Here is a 19236-nt window from a genome sequence, read left to right as displayed (position 1 = left end):
TGTTTGGGTTCTCCAACCTGACCATAACCTCTCTGTGGGCAAGGGCCATTGTGAAAACTTTTCTATCTCTTCCAGCACTCTTGGCCCCGGGGAAGAGGGAATCTAGCACGGCTGGAAATGTTCAAGAGCTTGGCTGGGGTTTGGAGTCAGACAGACTTAAGTTCAGATCTTGGTGTCAGTACTTCCTAGCTGTACTACTCTGGGCAGATTCCTCCCTTCTCTGAGCCTCACTGTTCATCAGTAAATCAGAGAGAGGCAAGGTGCCTCGCGAGGTGTCGAAAGCTCCAGGGAAAGCCCTCAGCTGCGCAGTGCAGTTGGAGCAGAAGCTCACATCAGGTCAGCATTCAGTGCACTTTTTCTTCCGTCAGTAAGTATCGATCTGACTCAGAGCTCTTCAAGGGCCTTCACTCTACTGAGTGTTGAAAACTGCTGAGATTGTAGCTAGAATCAGTTCTAATCACCCTGGGGCTCTAGGAAAGAGGTGAGGGGGGCTTTGAGGGGTAGCCCTGGGAGGAAGGCTGGGGCCCTGGGTGGGGGGGCTGAGGTGGGAGGAGAGGGGGGACGGCTGCTCAGGACTCACTCCTTGGTGAGGACGTTGATGGGGTACATGACTGGGATGCTGGTGGTGGCCGAGTTGTCCCCCAGGAGGCCTGAGTCCTCATTGTTGCTGCAGGGGGCAAGGTAGAGGGCAGTGTTAGGAGACGGCTTGGCCAGGACTGTGTGACAGTCTGAGGCCAGGGTGGGAGGGGATGCTGGCAGGGGCCTGCCTGGGGCCTGCTCACCAGCTCACATTGGCGTGCACCTCGACAAAGTCCCCCCAGGAGCCGTTCAGCAGCGTATGAAACATCACCTGGATATCAACCTGTCAGGGGAGGAGAGGGGAATGAAGAAGGAAGGCGCCTGGCCCTCAGGGGGCCACCTTAGCCCCTCACAGCCCCCATGCCCCCACTGCCATTGTCACAGTGACAGCTTATCTCAAGCCCTGGGCTGGGTGTTTTATCCCCATTGTAGAGATGAGGATACCGAGGCTCTGAGTGGTTAAGTCATGTGTGTAAGGTCACAAAATGAATGACCCAACCCTGGGTTTCTCTGATTCCAAAGTCCAGGCTCTCAAACACGACACAGGACACCTCTGCACACATTCTCTTGGGGTAGGGATGAGCCCTGCCTTTCCAATCACCTTCACCTTTCCCAGAGCCAGGAGCTCCCTCCCCTCCTGAGCTTACAGCCCCTTGGCTGCTTGACTCCTGGGGGCTGGAAGCACTCACCAAGCTGCCCGCTTTGAAGATGGGAGAGCTCACGTTGCAAGAGAGGGCCCTGCTCTGAAGCTTGGTCTCCTCGGGAAGCTCCTCACAGCTCACAGGTATCTGGCTGTGGGGCTGGGGGTGAGAAGAGAGAGAAGGAGCTTTTTAGTGGGCAAGGCTAAGGGTTCCTCAGAGGCCACCAACCCTCAGGCCCCCGCCCCCTGCCAGGGCACATTTGCAGAAAGGTGGGGCCGAAGAATCAGGGTTACAGCCAGGGGTTCAGTACAAAGATGTTCACTGCAATTCTGTTTGTCACAGGGAAAAACTGGAAGTGATCAAACAATCCAAAGAGGTGGGAATCGTTCAGTGAATCGTGGTACAATCACAGGAGAGAGTTAAAATGCTGCTACATCCACACATTCAGCAACCATTTACAAAATGAACTTGATCCTGGGCTAAGGAGGACAAAACTCTTCATCTTCATCACTGTCTGGGAGCGACAGATTTCAGTTCAGATTGGGAAGAAAATTAGATAAGGAAATAGAGGCTCAGAGCAGTCGAGAAACTTCCCCCCCAGTCTCACAACAGGGATCTGGTAGGAACTTGAATACAGGTCTGTTTGACCCCTGATCTCAAGTTCTCAATCACTCTATTAGATGCCCCTTAAGAAAGCATTTAATGTTGCTGTATAAGAATAATTCAAGGATCCATCAACAGATGAACGGATAAGCAAAATGTGGTATATCCATGTGATGGAATATTAGCCTTAAAAAGGAATGAGGGCTTCCCTGGTGGCGCAGTGGTTGAGAATCCGCCTGCCAATGCAGGGGACACGGGTTCGAGCCCTGGTCTGGGAAGATCCCACATGCCGCGGAGCAACTAGGCCCGTGAGCCACAATTACTGAGCCTGTGCGTCTGGAGCCTGTGCTCTGCAACAAGAGAGGTCGCGATAGTGAGAGGCCCGCGCACCGCGATGAAGAGTGGCCCCCGCTTGCCGCAACTAGAGAAAGCCCTCGCACAGAAACGAAGACCCAACACAGCCATAAATAAATAAATTAAAAAAAAAAAAGTTTGCATGATTTGGAAAAAAAAAAAAAAAAAGGAATGAAATTCATACCTGCTATCACAGGGATGAACCTCAAAAACATAATGCTAAGGTGAAGAACATCATGCTAAGTGATGTAAGACAGACACAAAAAGACAAATATTGTATGGCTCAACACTTTTCTTTTAAATTTCAAAATTCAAAATTTTTAAAAAAACATGGAGGAAAAATAACCATATGGAGAGCAAAATGCCAATTAGTTAAAATACAGAATAAATATACAATGTATCAATAATTTATACCTATGTATATAGATAAACAGAAGGATAAACACCAAAATATTAAAAGTCATAATTGTGGGTTGTATAAGTATGGGTGTTTGTCTTCTTTAAACTTCTCTGTAATTTCCAAGTTTCTGTGGTGATCATGTATTACTTTTGTAACAATAATTTAAAAAATAAAAGTTGTACTTAAAATAACCCAGCTCAAGAGAGTAAATCCTAGGAGTTCTCATCACACACAAAAATGTTTTTTCTGTTTCTTTAATTTTGTATCCATACGAGATGATGCATATGCATTAAACTTATTGTGATGATCATTTCATGATATATGTAAGTCAAATCATTATGCTGCACACCTTCCACTTATACAGTGCTGTTATGTCAATTATATCTCAATAAAATTAGAAGAAAAAATAAAACAAAATAATAAAACAACCCAGGCCATCCCTCAAAGACAAGTTGGTCACCTTTAGGAGGAAGGTAGCTCAATCTCCCTGAACCTGTGCACACCTTCTTGGTCACCAGGTCCATGAGCCTCCGTCACACTCTCCATTTCATGCGACCCTCTAACCCTGTGATGTCCCCAGCCTCATTTCTTGGTCGCGAATCCGAGGCTCACAGAGGATGAACCTTGTATCTCAGCTCACACAGCTCGAGGGTGGCCATCAGGCTGAGAACCCAGAGGTGGTCCGAAGACCTCCGCCCACATCCTCAGGCTGTCCTGACCGCCTGGGGCTCCAAGAGACAGGACAAGCCTGGCACGTGGTCTTCGGGCAGACCCCACCCTCTCGCTCACCTTGAGTGTCTCCACTTTGCGGAAGGAGAGTCCCCGAGGGAAGCTCAGGCTGAGGTGGACCCAGTAAGCATCTTCTCCCAAGTTACTCAGTGTCAGCTCCACAGAGAGGCTGGCGGAGGGGGTCAGATGCAGGACTCTGGATCTGGGGGGAGGATCAGGGCAAAGTTATGGGGGCCAACAAAGGAAGCAGGATCAGAGGTGGGGACTTTCAGAACTGAGGGATCCGGTAGGCCAGAAAAAAGAAATACACAAAAATAAGCTCCTATGCACAGGCTTTAAGTTTTGCGATCTCATCTATTCCTGATAGGAGAGCTGCAAGGCACCAGCATTTCTCAGAGGGGGAAACTAAGGCCCAGATGACAAACGGAGTCAGTGACCGTGGGGGTCTTCCGACCTGAAGTCCCGTGTTCTTTCTATACACAGGAGCTGCCTCGGGAAAACATCGAGTGAAATAGGAGGGCTTACAGACCTTGCAGCGGAGGTCAGCCCCAGGTCAGCCTCACATTTCTTGTCCTCTCCGCAGTTCTTCTCAAAAGGGATCTGAAAGGCCAAGAAGAAAGGACCAGGAGGCTCAGATCCCCACACCCAGGAGGACTGGACCCTGGCCTCTCTGTCTGCCCCTCTTCCTCTCTTACCTCCTTGGTCTCCGAGTGTGGTGAGGGTCTCAGGATGGGCTGGATGTCCTTGCCCTGCTGAGCACGGAGGAGGGGGAGACAGGAGAGAATAGTTGAGGCAGCAGAACTGATGGAGGAGAGCTGGAGGGGCTCAGAGCTTGGTGCTCAGCTGGGCTGGCTGTGGTCGGGGCCCTCTCAGGAGCCAACGCCTTCCCGGGGCAGGCCCCAACCTCCCGACTCAGCCCAAGGCTGTCTGTGCCACACTCCTCTGGTGGCAATTCCTTGAGGGAGGCTCAGGGTGTCTACTTCCTGTCCTGGCCACGAGATCTGGGCCTTGACCGAGCAGCTCCCCCAGGTTCTCCCAGCCTCTGCTGGGAGCAACACCTGGCCGTGCAGCCTCTAGGCTCGCCTGCCTGGAACTAGCTCCTCCTGTGGTTCTCCTCTGTGAACCCCAGCTCTCCATCTCTTATCAGATCAAGGCCAGTTTTTTCAACATTTCCAGAATTTCTGCTCTGGGCCAGACACCCCCACCAGAGATCAAAACAGACACACTGCCCGTCCTCCCAGGCTGGTGGGAGAAACGGCCCGTCATCCTCAAGTGTGAGGATGGGACAAGTACAGGGTATGTTTAGAGGATATAGAAGGGGATCCTATCCTAAGCTTGGAGATCAGGGAAGCTTCCTGAAGGGACGGCATCTCAACTGAAATCCACAGGGTGAGGAGGAGGGAGCCAGGTGAAGAGAATGGCAAGAGACGAGGAAAGAACAGTTTATGTGAAGGCCAAGGCAAGAGAGATTGTGCCCGTGTAAGGAGCAGGAAGATGCTCAGACTGGCTGGAGCGCCACGTGTCAGGAGGGGCAGGAGAGAGAAGCAGGGTCCAGATTCCGCTCCCCCGCCTTGCAAGCCATATTAGGCAGTTGAGGGTAATGGTGACACAGGATTGTTTTATGGGTGATCAACTGTATGTTCTCGAGAGACTCTAGCCTCCTCCACTTCCAGGCCATCTGCCAAGCAGCCTCCAGACTTTCCCCTAAGGGCGGGGCTCCTGGCAGCTTCTGCTGACTGCTCGCAGCCACCCCAACATTCCCACGCAGATTTCCCACCACCCACCAGACCACAGCCCGTCCCCAAAGGGCCATCCAGGGCCTCTGTCTTGCTCAGTTGTGCTGCCAGAAGCTAAGCCCACCTCCCCATTTCCCCCGAACTTAAAATCGTGCCTCTTCTCTCTCAACCTACCCAAAATCTACTCATTCTGTGAGACCCGGAACCAATGACACTTCCCCCAGGAAGACTTTTTGACAACTGTGACCTCAGGTCTCTCTCTCTTTTTTTAAAAATTACCCTTTAATTTGTTTATTATTATTATTTCTTTTGGCCGGGCAACACACCTTGCGGGATCTTAGCTCCCCAACCAGGGATTGAATTCGTGCCCTTTGTGGTGGAAGCTTGGAGTCCTAACCACTGTACCACCAGGGAATTCCCAGGTCTCTTTTTAAGCCTGAGTTGCTGCACCACACAGTTTGACTTTTTTTTTTTTTTCAATTAGTGCTGATGGGAGAAACTGCTGGTTGCCCCTATACATCCTGAGTGGGTGGCAGGTTGGGGGGCGGGGCACTCAGTGCAAGCTGCCAAAAGCCACAAGAAAGAGTGTGCTTATCAGTCACCGTGCTCCGGCTCTGAAAGGGGCCTCAGAATGTTGCAACTCATTTCAGAGATGCAGAAACAGTCCCGAAGAAAGACAGATGTGCTTGTGCCAGGAAAAAAAAAAAAATCTACATCTTCAGGGCCAGAAAAAAAAAAATCTACATCTTCAGGCCTCCAGGCCCAGCTTCCTTCCATCAGACCCTGCTGCCTTCCGACAGAAGCCAAACCACCAGCTGAGTGTCAAGGATTTCAGAAGAGGAAATTAGGCTTTTGGCACTGGGTAGGGAGCGTGTGATCCAGGAGACTAGGATAGAAAGTGTTTTCCTCTTCTTTTACATAACAAGGGCACCCCAATTAGGCTTTGAGGGAACTACCTGCCCTCAACGGAATACCCTTGGGCGAGAAGGCTAATTAGGATACCCTGTCCTTCCACAGATAAGGGATGGTCCTAGGCTTTCTGGTGTTCTCTCCCTGTAATTTGCATCTGTTAGAATTCGCCCCATGTTAGAAGCCTAATGAGGTCTGAAGCTGATGCACGGAGGGACGGGGAGCAGATTCACGGAAGGGGCCGTGCCCTGGGAAGTCCATCCATTATTTCTTCCTCTTGAGAGCCCCCAGAGCCTCCACCCACCCTGGTCCTCCATCTTCCCAATCCCAGTTTTCCAAATTTCTCTTAAATACAAACTCCCATAGACTCCTTTCTGCTTAAGTAAGCATATTTCGTTTCTATTGCTTGAAGCCAATGTAATACAGTCCTCCTACATTGAATTTCTATTCTCCCTTATTTCCTATCAGTTTCTCCAGCTGATCTCTTCTTACCGCCCTTTGGTCCCTCGGTGTCCCTTCTTCCTCCCAGAGAGAGTAATTTAGGGAGACATTGATGGGAGAGATGAGGTCTTGAGTGCACACCTGAGGGCAGTAAGAATACACCTTATGTCATGAGTTTAACCTTCACCACACTTCCAGTTAAATGCACACCTTGTCCATACTTTATAAATGATGACATTCCAGTAGCTAGCTGTCTGAGACCTTACCAGGAGTGGAAATATGTTTACTATACATCAGGTGTTTATAATATGCCCAGCTTGCTTCTCAGTACGATTGTTCATCCCTCAGCCCCAATCCCAAGGCAGACATCAGTCATCAACCACGGCACTTTTCCCCACTGAGTCCTAACAGAAGTCCCTGAATCTTTGTCAAACTCCTCTAGGCAACCATTATCAAAGTTTGCACAAGAAAAGAATACTCTAGAATAAGCAGAATATCCCAGTTCCTTGAGAACAGGGGTGGGTGTCAGTCTTTTACATTATTACCAGTGCCTGACACTTTGGAGACGCTCACTTTGGAGGACTTTTTGTCCTCACCTAAAGTTTCCCCCAACTCGAAGAGGTAGACATTATTATCCCCACATTAGAGACGAGGAAAGTGAGGTGTAAAAAGGGGACACAATTTTCCTAAGGACGAGAACTAGGAAGTGAACCCAGGCCTGTCCAACTCCCAAGTCTAAAGTCTTTCCATCATGTCACAGGGCCTCTTCTCTGGCAAATTTATGTTTAACATTTCCAAGTCTTGTAATGCGGGTTAGGGGTGTGAGGAGGCAGAGGGGCTCTGAATGAAATGAGATCGGGAGCTGAAAATTGTTGAAAATAGGTGATGGCTATTTGGCGGTTCATTAAACTATTTTTCTACTTTTGTATGTCTGAAATTTCCCATAATAAAAACTTGAACACAAACTTCAAAATCTTATACTGAGTATACCAATCACATATTCAGTCTCTTATGAAATATTTGAGGCCAGAATAAAATTTAATATCAATCTTATTTCATACAGAACAGGTATAAGCAAACGGAATTTGGGTATTTTGGCAGTTATCTAAACTAACAAGAACTTAAAAAAATTCTTTCTGGGATGGATTTTTTTTTTTAATAAATTTATTTATTTATTTCTGGCTGCGTTGGGTCCTCGTGGCTGCGTGCAGGCTTTCTCTAGCTGTGGCGAGCGGGGGGCTACTCTTTGTGCAGTGCGCGAGCTTCTCATTGCGGTGGCTTCTCTTGTTGCCGGAGCACGGGCTCTAGGCACTCGGGCTCAGTAGTTGTGGCGCACGGGCTTAGTTGCTCTGCGGCATGTGGGATCTTCCTGGACCAGGGCTCGAACCCGTGTCCCCTGCATTGGCAGGCGGATTCTTAACCACTGCGCCACCAGGGAAGCCCTGGGATGGATGTTAATAATAAAAGACCCATGTGGCAAATGAAGATCCCGAGTGCCGCAACTAAGACCTGGTGCAGCCAAATAAATAAATAAATAAATATTTAAATAATAATAATAATAAATGATCACGTGTACCTGGCAAATAGTGACACACCACTGCGCCTGAATATTCCATAGGACCGAATATTCTGTGGCCATTAAAAATAATCTGAAAGCTGGGCTGCAGCATTAATATATGATGTGTGAAAAGAGTAGGGAAAAAATGGTAAGTACTTTACAATTGTAATCATGTTTAAAATGCCTATGGATGTGGATTAAGGACTAGAAGAAAATATGCTGAAGGTATTGTTACTACTGTGGTACAGAAGAGGAAACGGTAGGACCAGGAGATCAAGGTGACCTGTGACCTGTGCTGGACAGCAATGGAGCCGAGCCTGGCACTGGGGCTGCCTCCCGCTGCGGTCAGCTCGTCCGCCCCTTCCCTGCCCTGAGCAGCCTTGCTGGCTCCTTACCGGGAAGTGGAACCAGAACCCAGTGCAGGACTTGACTGAGGTGACAGCTGTGTTCCTGCTGAGCTCATGTTTCCCTTCTGGGAACAACCCCCGGCTTCTGCTCCGATGGCCATCCAGCTGCAGAGTGTAAGTGAGGTTGGCAACCAGGTGCCCTGGGCAGGGTGGAAAGGCAAGAGTTGAATGATGGCGGATGCTGGGGCCATGAGCCTGGATTTGGGGCAGGCAGCTGCGCTGGGAAGCAGGAAGACAGCACTGACCTTTGAACTGGGAGATCAGAGACTTGACCTGGAAACAGACTGTGATGTTAACGCCTTCCTTCTTCTTGTCGCTGGTGGGATACGAGCACTCCACTTCATGCACTGGGATCTCGGCCGGGGAGAAGGACATGGCTGTGATGATATCCACCACAGGCCGGGAGCTGCAGGGAAGGCAACAACCAACGCTCTCCCTCAGCCTCAACTGCCATCCCCAGCCAGACCTGGGGCTCCAGCTAGCAGAGTCCAGAGGACTCCCCTTCCCTAAAGCAGACCTCAATGTCACTGTCTCTTTGCAATGAAAATAATAATGATAATTCATTAGGGCTCCCCATAATGATAATTCTTCCTAGCAGCCTTCTGACCCATTTCTCACACAGAAGAATGAGCTTTTAAAAAGAAAAGTCGGGACTTCCCTGGTGGTGCAGTGGTTAAGAATCCGCCTGCCAATGCAGGGGACACGGATTCGAGCCCTGGTCCGGGAAGATCCCACATGCTGCAGAGCAACTAAGCCCGTGCACCACAACTACTGAGCCCGCGCACCACAACTACTGAGCCCGCGCACCACAACTACTGAGCCCGCACGCCTAGAGCCCGTGCTCCGCAACAAGAGATGCCACTGCAATGAGAAGCCCGCGTGCCTCAACGAAGAGTAGCCCCCGCTCGTCACAACTAAAGAAAGCCGGCACGCAGCAACGAAGACACAACGCAGCTAAAAATAAAAATGAATGAATGAATGAATGAATAAATTTATAAAAAGAAAAGTCAGGGAATTCCCTGGTGGTCTAGTGGTTAGGACTCTGAGCTTTCACTGCCGAGGGCCCAGGTTCGATCCCTGGTCAGGGAACAAAGATATTGAGCTTCCATGCCAGTAACCTTTCAAGGATGCCCCATGGTATTCAGAATAAAATCTAAACTTTTCACTGTCTGTGCCATACCACCTGCCTCTCCAGTCTTTTTTTTTTTTTTTGGCTGCGCTGGTTCTTAGTTGTGGCACGTGGGATCTTCAGTGCCGCATGCAGGGGGATCTTTAGTTGAGGCATGCGGGATCTAGTTCCCTGCCAGGGATTGAACCCGGGCCCCTTGCATTGGGAGCACGGAGTCTTACCCACTGGACCACCAGGGAAGTCCCTCCTCTCCAGTCTCACCTCCTACCACACTGACCCTATTTCCGTGCCTTGAACACGTCACACTTTTGCCTGCCTTACAGCCTTGACACCTCCCGGGCTTTCGACATAGAAAGCTCTTACGCCAGATTTCTGCAAGCCTGGCTCTTTCTCATCTTTCAAGTCCCAGTTCCTCAGAAAGGCCTTTCTTGGCCACCCAGTCTATAGTAGGTCTCCCCTGCTACTCTCTCTCACAGAACCCTGTTCATGTCCCTCATGGCACTTATCACAATTGTAATGATCTATTTATTTGTTTTACTTTTTTATTATATGTTTCCCCACACATACACTGTAGCCAATGCCTTGTTCCGTATTGAAGAAAGTATCTAGTCACTAGATGACGTTACATGAGGCTTCCAGTGACTCTAAGATCTGGGTCAGGCAGGAAATGCCATCACCATTTCAAAGATGAAGAAACTGAGGTCTTGAGAAGCAAAGTGACTGGGGTAAGATCACCCAAGAAGTCAACGGCAGAGCTTCGACTTGAATCCAGGTCACCAGGTTCTAAAGCCATCCCACATCTCTCTAGGAGGTTTTAGTGTTAGATGGGCCTGGGTTCAAATCCCAGTCTGTCACTGAATAGCAGCTGTTTGACCTGGAGCCAGACACAAAGCTGGTATAAAAGGAGAACCAAACTCACAGGGTTGAGCCGAGGACCAAATGCGCCGACGTTGATAAGCATTTAGCACGATGCCCAGTACATCGTAACTGCTGAAAGGATGAGGACTGCAGTCATCCCCAGGTAGGACTCAGGAGTCCCATCTTACCTCAGCACGATCACCTGGCTCTCAGCCCCTACAGCCACATCTACCAGGCCGTCCCCGCCAAGGTCCTTCACGCCGTGGATGGAGCGTCCAAACCATCGAATTCCTGGGAGCATCCGGGTCCCTTCTATCCGCTGAGACCAAGAGAGAAATTCATGCTAAGCTGGGGAGAGGACGGGCGGAAGGGCGGGAAGAGTCGGGCTGAGGAGTGGGGTTGGGGCTTGGTGGCTGCCAGGTGCCTGGGAATGGGTTCTGATTGGCAGGCGGGGTACCTCACCTGACTGGGCCAGGGGCTCAGCCCCGCTTGCTGCCCATTGAAGATGTACACAGCCCCCTGCTCTTCCAGAGGGGCTCCCACGGCCACGTCCGTCAGCTCATCCCCATTGATGTCCGTCAGGGCAGCGATGACTGCTCCAAATCGCCCAAGGGGGTAGCCGGGATCCCCCTGCAGCTCTGAGACCATTTCGAACCCCAGCTGGGAAGGAGCAAGGCAACAGGTCCCACCTCAGTCACTCAGCACTAACCACTGGACCTCCAGGGAATTCCCCACCTTTGTTATCTGTGTGACTTTGTGCCTTTGGAAAGTTGCCCAGCCTTGTTGAGCTGCGACGTTCCCATTTGTAAAATAAAGCTCATAGTATCCCAGAAGGTGATTATGAGAATCAAACGAGGTATCCTATATATAAAAAGTTTGGCACTGGGCCTTGCACACATTTTACCCACCTCCGCATATTTGCTATTGTTTGTCGTTGTTCTAAAGGTCTGATTAACACAGGATCAGGCAGGGAAAAGCTTTCAGAATAACTGAGACCTGAGAAGGCACGGGAATCTCCTTCTCCCACATCCTCCGCTCAGTGTCCTGGTCCCCACCTTTTTTCTCTGGTAGATAAACACCCGGCCTCCTCTCTGCTCGCCATAGAACAGGGGGGCTCCAACCAGCAGCAGCTCTGTATCCCCATCTTGGTCCATGTCAACGCCACACAGCTCGCCACCAAAATAAGAGCCAATCTGCAGGGAGAGGAAGACGTTTGAGGAAGAAACCTAGAGCAGGACAACTCCCTCCCCATCAAGTGCACCCTATCCATCCTACTCTAAGCCCTCAAATGAAGGTCCAAGTCCTGGATCCCACTTAGAACCCGTATGAATTCAGACAAGTTGGGATCTTAAGTTGGCAAGTGGGGATGACAAGGCTAACCTCAGAGACTTTGCAGGGGAACAAATGTGACAGTGCTCGGCACAGGGCGTGCGCTCAGCAAGTGGATGCGTGTTTGGAAGACAGCAGGAAGCATAACTAGTGTCACTCCAGCCCCCTCTTGGGCGGACACCCCTGCAATCACGCTCACCTGGATCCCATCTATTTTCTGGATTTGGCTCCAGGGTTCTCCGCCCTTTGGCTCTTGGAACAGCAACACCCGCCCCACGTGCTGGTATCGGGGGGCTCCAGCTGCCAGCAGCGACGGGGTCCGTCGGGAGGGCAGCCAGGTCACCGTGTAGCCTGAGGAGAGAGCGAGCACGGGGCTTGGAGTTAGGAACACAACGGCTGCTGAACGAAGGTAAAACCCAGGGGGAAAGGCGGCAGAGACCCTGGGAAGCTGGGTTAGCAGCAAAGATGCATTGAGACAGCCAGAAGGCCTTCTCCCGAGAAGAGCAGCCACGTGCTCCGAGGAGTACAAATCGTGCCGTCAGGGTCCAAGACTGCATGTCTCACACTGTGGACAACACGCATGCGCAGGACGAAGCAGCCGCGTACTGCAGGGTAAACATCTTCCTGAGGCTCAGTTCACCTAAGGGTTTATAAAGCAGACTACCTTCTTTTTAAAGAGTAAAATGAAATGGAATATATTAGTAAGAAGAAGGCAAAGTTTGCACGAAGATTAAAAATAAAGCAGCAGATGCCTCAAGACTGCCAGCCTGCCCTGTTTCAGACTTGGCAGCCCCTACATTGCATGACCCAATTTCTTAAAACCAATCTCTTTATAGATGATAGATAGATAGATAGATAGGAAAAGAGAGAAAAAGAATTATGTATCTATATAGAGATACAGATACAGATATACATATAGATATATCCTATGGGCTTTGTTTCTCTGGAGAATCCTGACTGATAAAATAATATATACATATGTATGTTATTCTTTACATATATATGTGTATATATATATAAAGAGAGATAAAGCAAATGTGGCAAATGTTAACAACTGATAAATCTAGGTGAAGGGTATATAGATATTCACTGTACTATTAACTTTTCTCAAAGTGTGAAAATTTTTGCAGAAAAATTTGGTAGAAAAGATTAAAGATGCGTTTCAATGAAAAAGTTTGGTAACGTAGTACGACTCCATCAGCATGGAGACATAGCCTAATAAAAATACTGAAATTTAAACATAAGGAGTGGTGGACTTCCCTGGTGGCGCGGTGGTTAAGAATCCGCCTGCCAGGGTAGGGAACACGGGTTCGAGCCCTGGTCCAGGAAGATCCCACATGCTGCGGAGCAACTAAGCCCATGCACCACAACTACTGAGTCCGCGTGCCACAACTACTGAGCCCGTGCACCTAGAGCCCATGCTCTGCAACAAGGGAAGCCACCGCAATGAGAAGCCTGCACACCACAATGAAGAGTAGACCCCACTCGCTGCAACTAGAGAAAGCCCGTGAGCAGCAACGAAGACCCAACGCAGCCAAAAATTAATTAATTAATTAATTAAAGTAAATAAACATAAGGAGTGGTGATTGTACAGCACAGAGAATATAGCCAATATTTTATAATAACTATAAATGGAGCATAATCTATAAAACTTTTGAACCACTATCTTGTACACCTGAAACTAACATGTTATTGTAAATCAACTATACCTCAAGAAAAAAAAAAAGCAGGAGACTTGAAAACATTTCTGCTTCAAGATATCACTGAGGTTATCTACATACTTCACAACTCCTGTGGTTGAGGTTCCCTGCCCTCTGTTCCTACACTGATGAAACGCTGGAGGAGATGCTGCAGGAAACTGGACCAGGGATTGGGCGGGAGCCAGGAGCCACCTCACAGGAATGCTCTGAAGATGACTCATTGACCCAGTTTGACCTTCTTTATTTTTTTTGAATTAATTTTTATTGGAGTACAGTTGATTTGCAATGTTAGGTTAGTTTCTACTGTACAGCAAAATGAATCAGTTATACATATACATATATCCACTTTTTTAGATTCTTTTCCCATGTAGGTCATTACAGAGTACTGAGTAGAGTTCCCTGTGCTATACAATAGGTTCTTATTAGTTATCTATTTTATGTATAGTAGTGTGTATATGTCAGTCCCAATCTCCCAATTTATCCCTCCTCCACATGACCTTCTTTGCTCAGAGCAGTTGAAAGTGAATGAGAAAAACAGATGTCCGAGACTCTATAGTCCATGAGAGGAAGGGTGAAGAGGCTGAACCACTCTCCTGTTTCTTCATGTATATTCCTGAAGTACAAGGGTTAAGAACTTGCCCTTTGAAATCAGAGAGACAAGGTTTTAATCTGAGTATTACTTCTTCCTGGCTGTCTAATCTTGAGTAAATTACTTCATGTGTCTGAGCTTCAGTCTTCTCGTCTAAAAAAAAACCTGGGACAATACCAACCTTATAGGGGGGTTTTGAGGATTAAATAAGACCGTGGATGTAAAATGCTTAGCACCATGTTAGTGAGATCTAAACTAAGATCTGAAGGATAGTAGCATAGTAGGCAATCAAGATTATATTTACTTCTACATATACACAACACACACATACATCTGTGTGTGTGTATATAGTGGTATGGGTGCCTAACTAGAGATTCAACTTTGGGTTATTTCTTCTTATTCAGTGAGCAACTTTGCCAGCTATTTTGCAGTACAGTCATCTCTACGTATCCGCAGGGGATTGGTTCCAGGACCTGCCCCGATACCAAAATCCACCACAGACGCTCAAAGTCCCACAATTGGCCCGTGGTATCCCCGGCTTCCAAATCTGGGGATTCAACCAACCATGGATGATAAACGTGGAACCCGCAGCTGCAGAGGGCCAACTGGATACTGAAGAACAGAAAACCACCTTGAAGGCAGTAGTGTAGGTGCTGCAGTGTAAGTGCAGTGGTTACTAAGCACAGACTTTGGGGCTGGACTACCTGGGTTCCACCTACTAGTCTGTGATGCTGGGGAAGTTATTTAAAGTCTCCTGGGCTCAGTTTCTTCATCTGTAAAACAGAGATGATAAAAATACCTACTTACAGGGTTGTTGGGAGGATAAAATGAGATAAAAATAATTTAATATGTGCCATGCACTTAGAACAGTACCTGGCACATAATACTTGCTCAGTAAAGAAAAAGAAAAGGAAAACAAGGAAAAAAATCACTGAGGGCAGTCTCCCTTAGAAGGGTAAGGGTAGATGCACGATGAATAGCACCAATTTTCCCGAGGAAAGTATTTAATAAGATCTTGTGTTTTGAAAGTTTAACAATAATCTTTGTGTACTGAGCCCACCCCCAGGCAAGGGTCATGGGTGAGGCAGGGTGGAGGGTGGTGGTTCTAGATCTATGAGGAGGTAGAATCTGGAAGCACTCCTATCCCAGGGCTCTTGGAGTCAGTTCGTGCCTTGAGACAGGCTGACTCTTTGAAAGTGAACGAGAAGAGCTATAACCCCAAGCACAAGGGTGAAGCCGTTCTGCTCCTGAGACTGGCGTCGGCTTGGATGGACAGCATCCCCAGGACTATGCAGGACAAGACACCATGAGGCAGAGAGAAGCAACAGCAGTTGTGGATTGACCAGCCTCGTTTCCTCTGTGCTTGGCATCTGAGAACTCTTGAGACTGAATCAACCCTGGAGTTCCTGGACAATTCAAGGGGAGGAAGCCTCACGGAGGAGGGGCTGGTCCTCCCACCGATGAGGCAGGTTGTTTTAAAATGGACTCGGGATTTAATTTATAGGTATAACTGAGTAACGACACAGAGAAGTCACTGCCATTGAAAAAAGTTTATCACTCACAGCTCCCCAAAGCAGGCGCCACAGCAGGCCATGCAGGGCCACATGGGAGAAGCACCAGGGTGGAAGGAGCAAGGGGAGAATGGCCCAGAGCCGTTATTGCAGTTTCGGTGGGAAGGAATGAGGGAGGCAAGGCAAGTTTGAACAAGCTTAGGACTGGACGGTTTGAATAATGTTGGCAGGCTCTGGGCTATAGAGGTGGTCTTCAGTTGTCTAGTACCTGGGCCTGGAGTGATTTACGTCAGGGTAGATACTGGCCTGGTGTGTGAAAGTTAGATAAAAGGGTGGTTGGGATGCAGTGTCTGGTTTGGCCATTTGGCTTATGGAAGGCCTGCTCCCAGGCAAGTTGTTTCCTACCTGTAGGAATTAGCTGGCCCTGGGAGGAGAAGTCTCTCCAGGATTAGCAAGGCCACAAGATGTCAAAGCATCATAAGGTACAGAAAATAAAAACATGATTAATACACAGGTGAGGGGTTAGTAAGGGAAAAATGAAGACTATTATAACCATATTTAAACTGAGTTTGTTCATGTTGTTGCTTAATTGTTTTCATTATTATTTCGAAAGTCAATCTGAGTGACTCCCTGGTTCCCCAAAGCTGAAAGAACCCAGCAGGAAAGAGAAGTACTCACCCAAATATCCTGCCCTCACTTCTGGTGTCAATGGTTCATTCCCAACAAATGTATCACCCCGCAGGTCTGTCTTCAGATCGAGAAAGCCCCCAGCCCAGTCCTTGGCTCCAGCGGCCCCTACAATGCCATGGCCCTGCCCAGGGAGGGAGATGAGTGCGGGTCAGCTGCGTTCCCACCACATCCCTCAGCCGGTAGTGTCAGGCCTGCCACTCACCCTGCTGAGGTCCGCGCTGATCCCGCTGGAGGACAGCTCCATGTTGAAGGATGTCAGGTCTTGTTTGCTTGTGCCTGAGGGACGAGGTAGGGAGAAAGGGCCGAGACCCAAGGAGCAGTGAAAACTGTGATGCTCAAGAAAGGACTGAGGAAAAAAACACAGCATCTACCCGTAGGCAAGGTAGAAAGAGCATGAACTTTTTTTTTTTTGGCAGCTCTGTGCAGCTTATGGGATTTTAGTTCCCCGACCAGGGATCGAACCCGGGGCCCTGGCAGTGAGAGTGCCAAGTCCTAACAACTGGGCTGCCAGGGAATTCCCAAGAGCATGAACTTTAGCGTCAGACGGGGAAGCGACTTATGCCCTGAGTCTCCCGTGACTCTCCACGCGCCCCAGGTGTGGATATTCCGTTCCCCGACTCAGCACGTCTAAGAGGCAGCTCTTGATTTCTGCTCCTACTCAGGCTTGCCCTCTTCAATGAATAGCACCCCACACCCACCTAGTGACTCACGCTAAAAGCCCCGGAAACAACCTTGATTCTTCCCTTTTCCCTCCATTCTACCTCCAACACATGACCAAATCATGATAGTTCTACCTGCAAAACACATCTGCCCACTTCTGTGAATCGTCTGTATCACCGCCACACTGGCCCAAGCCATCCTCCTCTTGTGCCTGACTAAGGCAGGAGCTTGCTAATTTGGTCTCTTTGACTTCATTCTTTTCTTTTTTTTTTTAATTAAATTTATTATTTTTTTGGCCATGCTGCACAGCACATGGGTTATTAGTTGCCTGACCAGGGCTCAAACCTGTGCCCGCTACAGTGGAAGTGCAGAGTCCTAACCACTGGACCTCCAGGGAAGCCCCTTTGACTTCATTCTTCCTCTTTCTATGCCTTTTTTCACAGAGCAAGTTGTGTACTCTTTTTTAAAAATGTACATCAGACCTCATCTTTCCCTTTCTTAAAATCCTTCGTAACTTCTCATTGGTCTGAAGACTAAAATCCAAACTCATGAGGAGCTGGGAGGCCCCTGTCTTCTTCTCCAAACTTCTGTCTCCCTTACTCCCCACACTGCTATTACACTGACCTTTTTTCCTGTTCCTCCAGCACACCGAGCCCTGCCCCATCTCCTGGCCTTTGCACTTGATCTTCTCTCTGACTATAATGCCCTTTGCCCACACTTCTCCCATGGCTGTCTGATTCTCATCTTTCATGCCTCAGCTCAAAAGTTATCTCAGTGAATTTTACCTCACTTTTAAAAAAAGCACCTCACAGGATTTCCCTGGTGGTCTAGTGGTTAGGATTCCGGGCTTTCACTGCTGGCTCAGGTTCAATCCCTGGTCAGGGAACTGAGATCCCGCAAGCTGCGCGGCGTGGCCAAAAAAAAATTGCATCTCAGAAAGGCCTTCCTTGAAAAGCTTATTTAAAGTGGCTTCTTTCAATTAAAGCTGTCTTATCACTTTACTCATTTTCTTTATAGCACTTACCACAATCTTGAATCATCCTGTTTGTTTACTGTCTTTCTTTATCCAACCTGAATATGAGTTCTATGTTGGCAATATCCCTGAGAGTCTGATTCACAGTGCCTGCTCCATGGTTGTTGCCAGCATGAATAAATAAAATGAAAATAATACCACCAGCCTTGCAAGGATACTGAGAAGGACCGATTCAATGATATAGATAAAGTGCCTGTTACCTGTAAGCTTTCAAGAACCATAGCAATTATTATGAAGATTTGTTCATTCACTGAAGAAACATTTAGAGTCACTAAATATTTGGTGCCAGGGATACAAGGGTGGGAAAGTGGGCACAATACTTGTCACTAAACCTCTCAGTTTAGTGTGGGAGACAGACATCTAATAGAGAGCTCTTTTTTTTTTTTTTTTAATTTATTTTTTTGACGCGTCAGGTCTTAGCTGTGGCATGTGGGATCTTTCGTTGTGGTGCCCGGGCTTAGTTGCCCTGCGGCATGTGGGATCTTAGTTCCCTGACCAGGGATCGAAACCGCATCCCCTGCATTGGAAGGCGGATTCTTAACCACTGGACCACCAGGGAAGTCCCCTAATAGAGAGTTCTTAATACAATGTATGTCACAGGGGCTGTGACAGGGAATGTACAATGGTTAAAGCAGCACATGGGATCCCAGACTTGGGATCAGCGAGAACTTATCAGAGGGAATGACATCTAACCTACGATCTGAAGGATGAGTAAGGGCAGGGAAGGATAGAGGATAAGAGCTATGATTTATCAAGAGTCTACAAGGTACCAAGCACTTTGCTAAGCAGTCATTAGGGCTTGAATTGTGTTCCCTGAAAAAAGATGTCTAAGTCCTAACCCCTAGTACCTCAGAATGTGACCTTATTTGGAAATAGGGTCTTTTCAGAGGTAATCAAGTTAAAATGAGGTCATTAGGGTGGGCCCTGATCCAATCTGACTGGTGTCCTTATTAAAAGGGGCAATTTGGACACAGAGGGACAGACACAGAGAGAAGACGATGGGTAAACACACAGGGAGAAGACGGCCAGGCGACCAGAGTGATGCAGCTACAAGTCAAGGAACACCAAGGACTGTTAGCAAACACCAGAAGTTAGAAGAGGCAGGGAAGGATTCTCTCCGAAACCACCACAAGGAGCATGGCCCTGTCAAACCTTTGATTTCTGACTTCTAGCCTCCAGAACTGCAAGACAACACATTTCTCTTGCTATTTTTTTTTTTTTCATTTCTCTTGCTTTAAGCCACCTAGTTTTTGGTACTTTGTTACAGCAGCCCTAGGAAATGAATACAGCAGTTAAACCTTACAACCCCCTGAGACTGGTATCACTATCCCCCTTTAACAGAGAACAATGAGCCTCGGAGAGGGAAAGTCACCTGGCTGA

At 48.2% G+C, this 19236-nt stretch overlaps 1 protein-coding gene across 1 annotated transcript in view; it reads right to left on the bottom strand.

The window, feature by feature from the left end:
• The window catches only part of ITGAL (integrin subunit alpha L), a 40860-nt gene that overhangs the window by 10709 nt on the left and 10915 nt on the right, over positions 1-19236 (bottom strand). Inside the window, exons 10-24 of the mRNA XM_061210152.1 lie at positions 16366-16439; positions 16152-16284; positions 11873-12024; positions 11400-11537; positions 10807-11004; positions 10533-10663; positions 8603-8763; positions 8346-8497; positions 6444-6533; positions 4002-4058; positions 3836-3906; positions 3367-3508; positions 1269-1379; positions 783-862; positions 581-667 (exon numbers count right to left, since the gene is read on the bottom strand). Of these exons, the coding sequence (XP_061066135.1) occupies positions 581-667; positions 783-862; positions 1269-1379; positions 3367-3508; positions 3836-3906; positions 4002-4058; positions 6444-6533; positions 8346-8497; positions 8603-8763; positions 10533-10663; positions 10807-11004; positions 11400-11537; positions 11873-12024; positions 16152-16284; positions 16366-16439 (1777 nt within the window). The remainder of the gene's footprint in view (positions 1-580; positions 668-782; positions 863-1268; positions 1380-3366; positions 3509-3835; positions 3907-4001; positions 4059-6443; positions 6534-8345; positions 8498-8602; positions 8764-10532; positions 10664-10806; positions 11005-11399; positions 11538-11872; positions 12025-16151; positions 16285-16365; positions 16440-19236) is intronic.

Source organism: Eubalaena glacialis, chromosome 13 (genome assembly GCF_028564815.1).
Source record: "Eubalaena glacialis isolate mEubGla1 chromosome 13, mEubGla1.1.hap2.+ XY, whole genome shotgun sequence".
NCBI lineage: Eukaryota > Metazoa > Chordata > Mammalia > Artiodactyla > Balaenidae > Eubalaena > Eubalaena glacialis.
The sequence above is the reverse complement of the archived record's forward strand: the minus strand, read 5'-3'. Positions and strand labels throughout refer to the sequence as shown.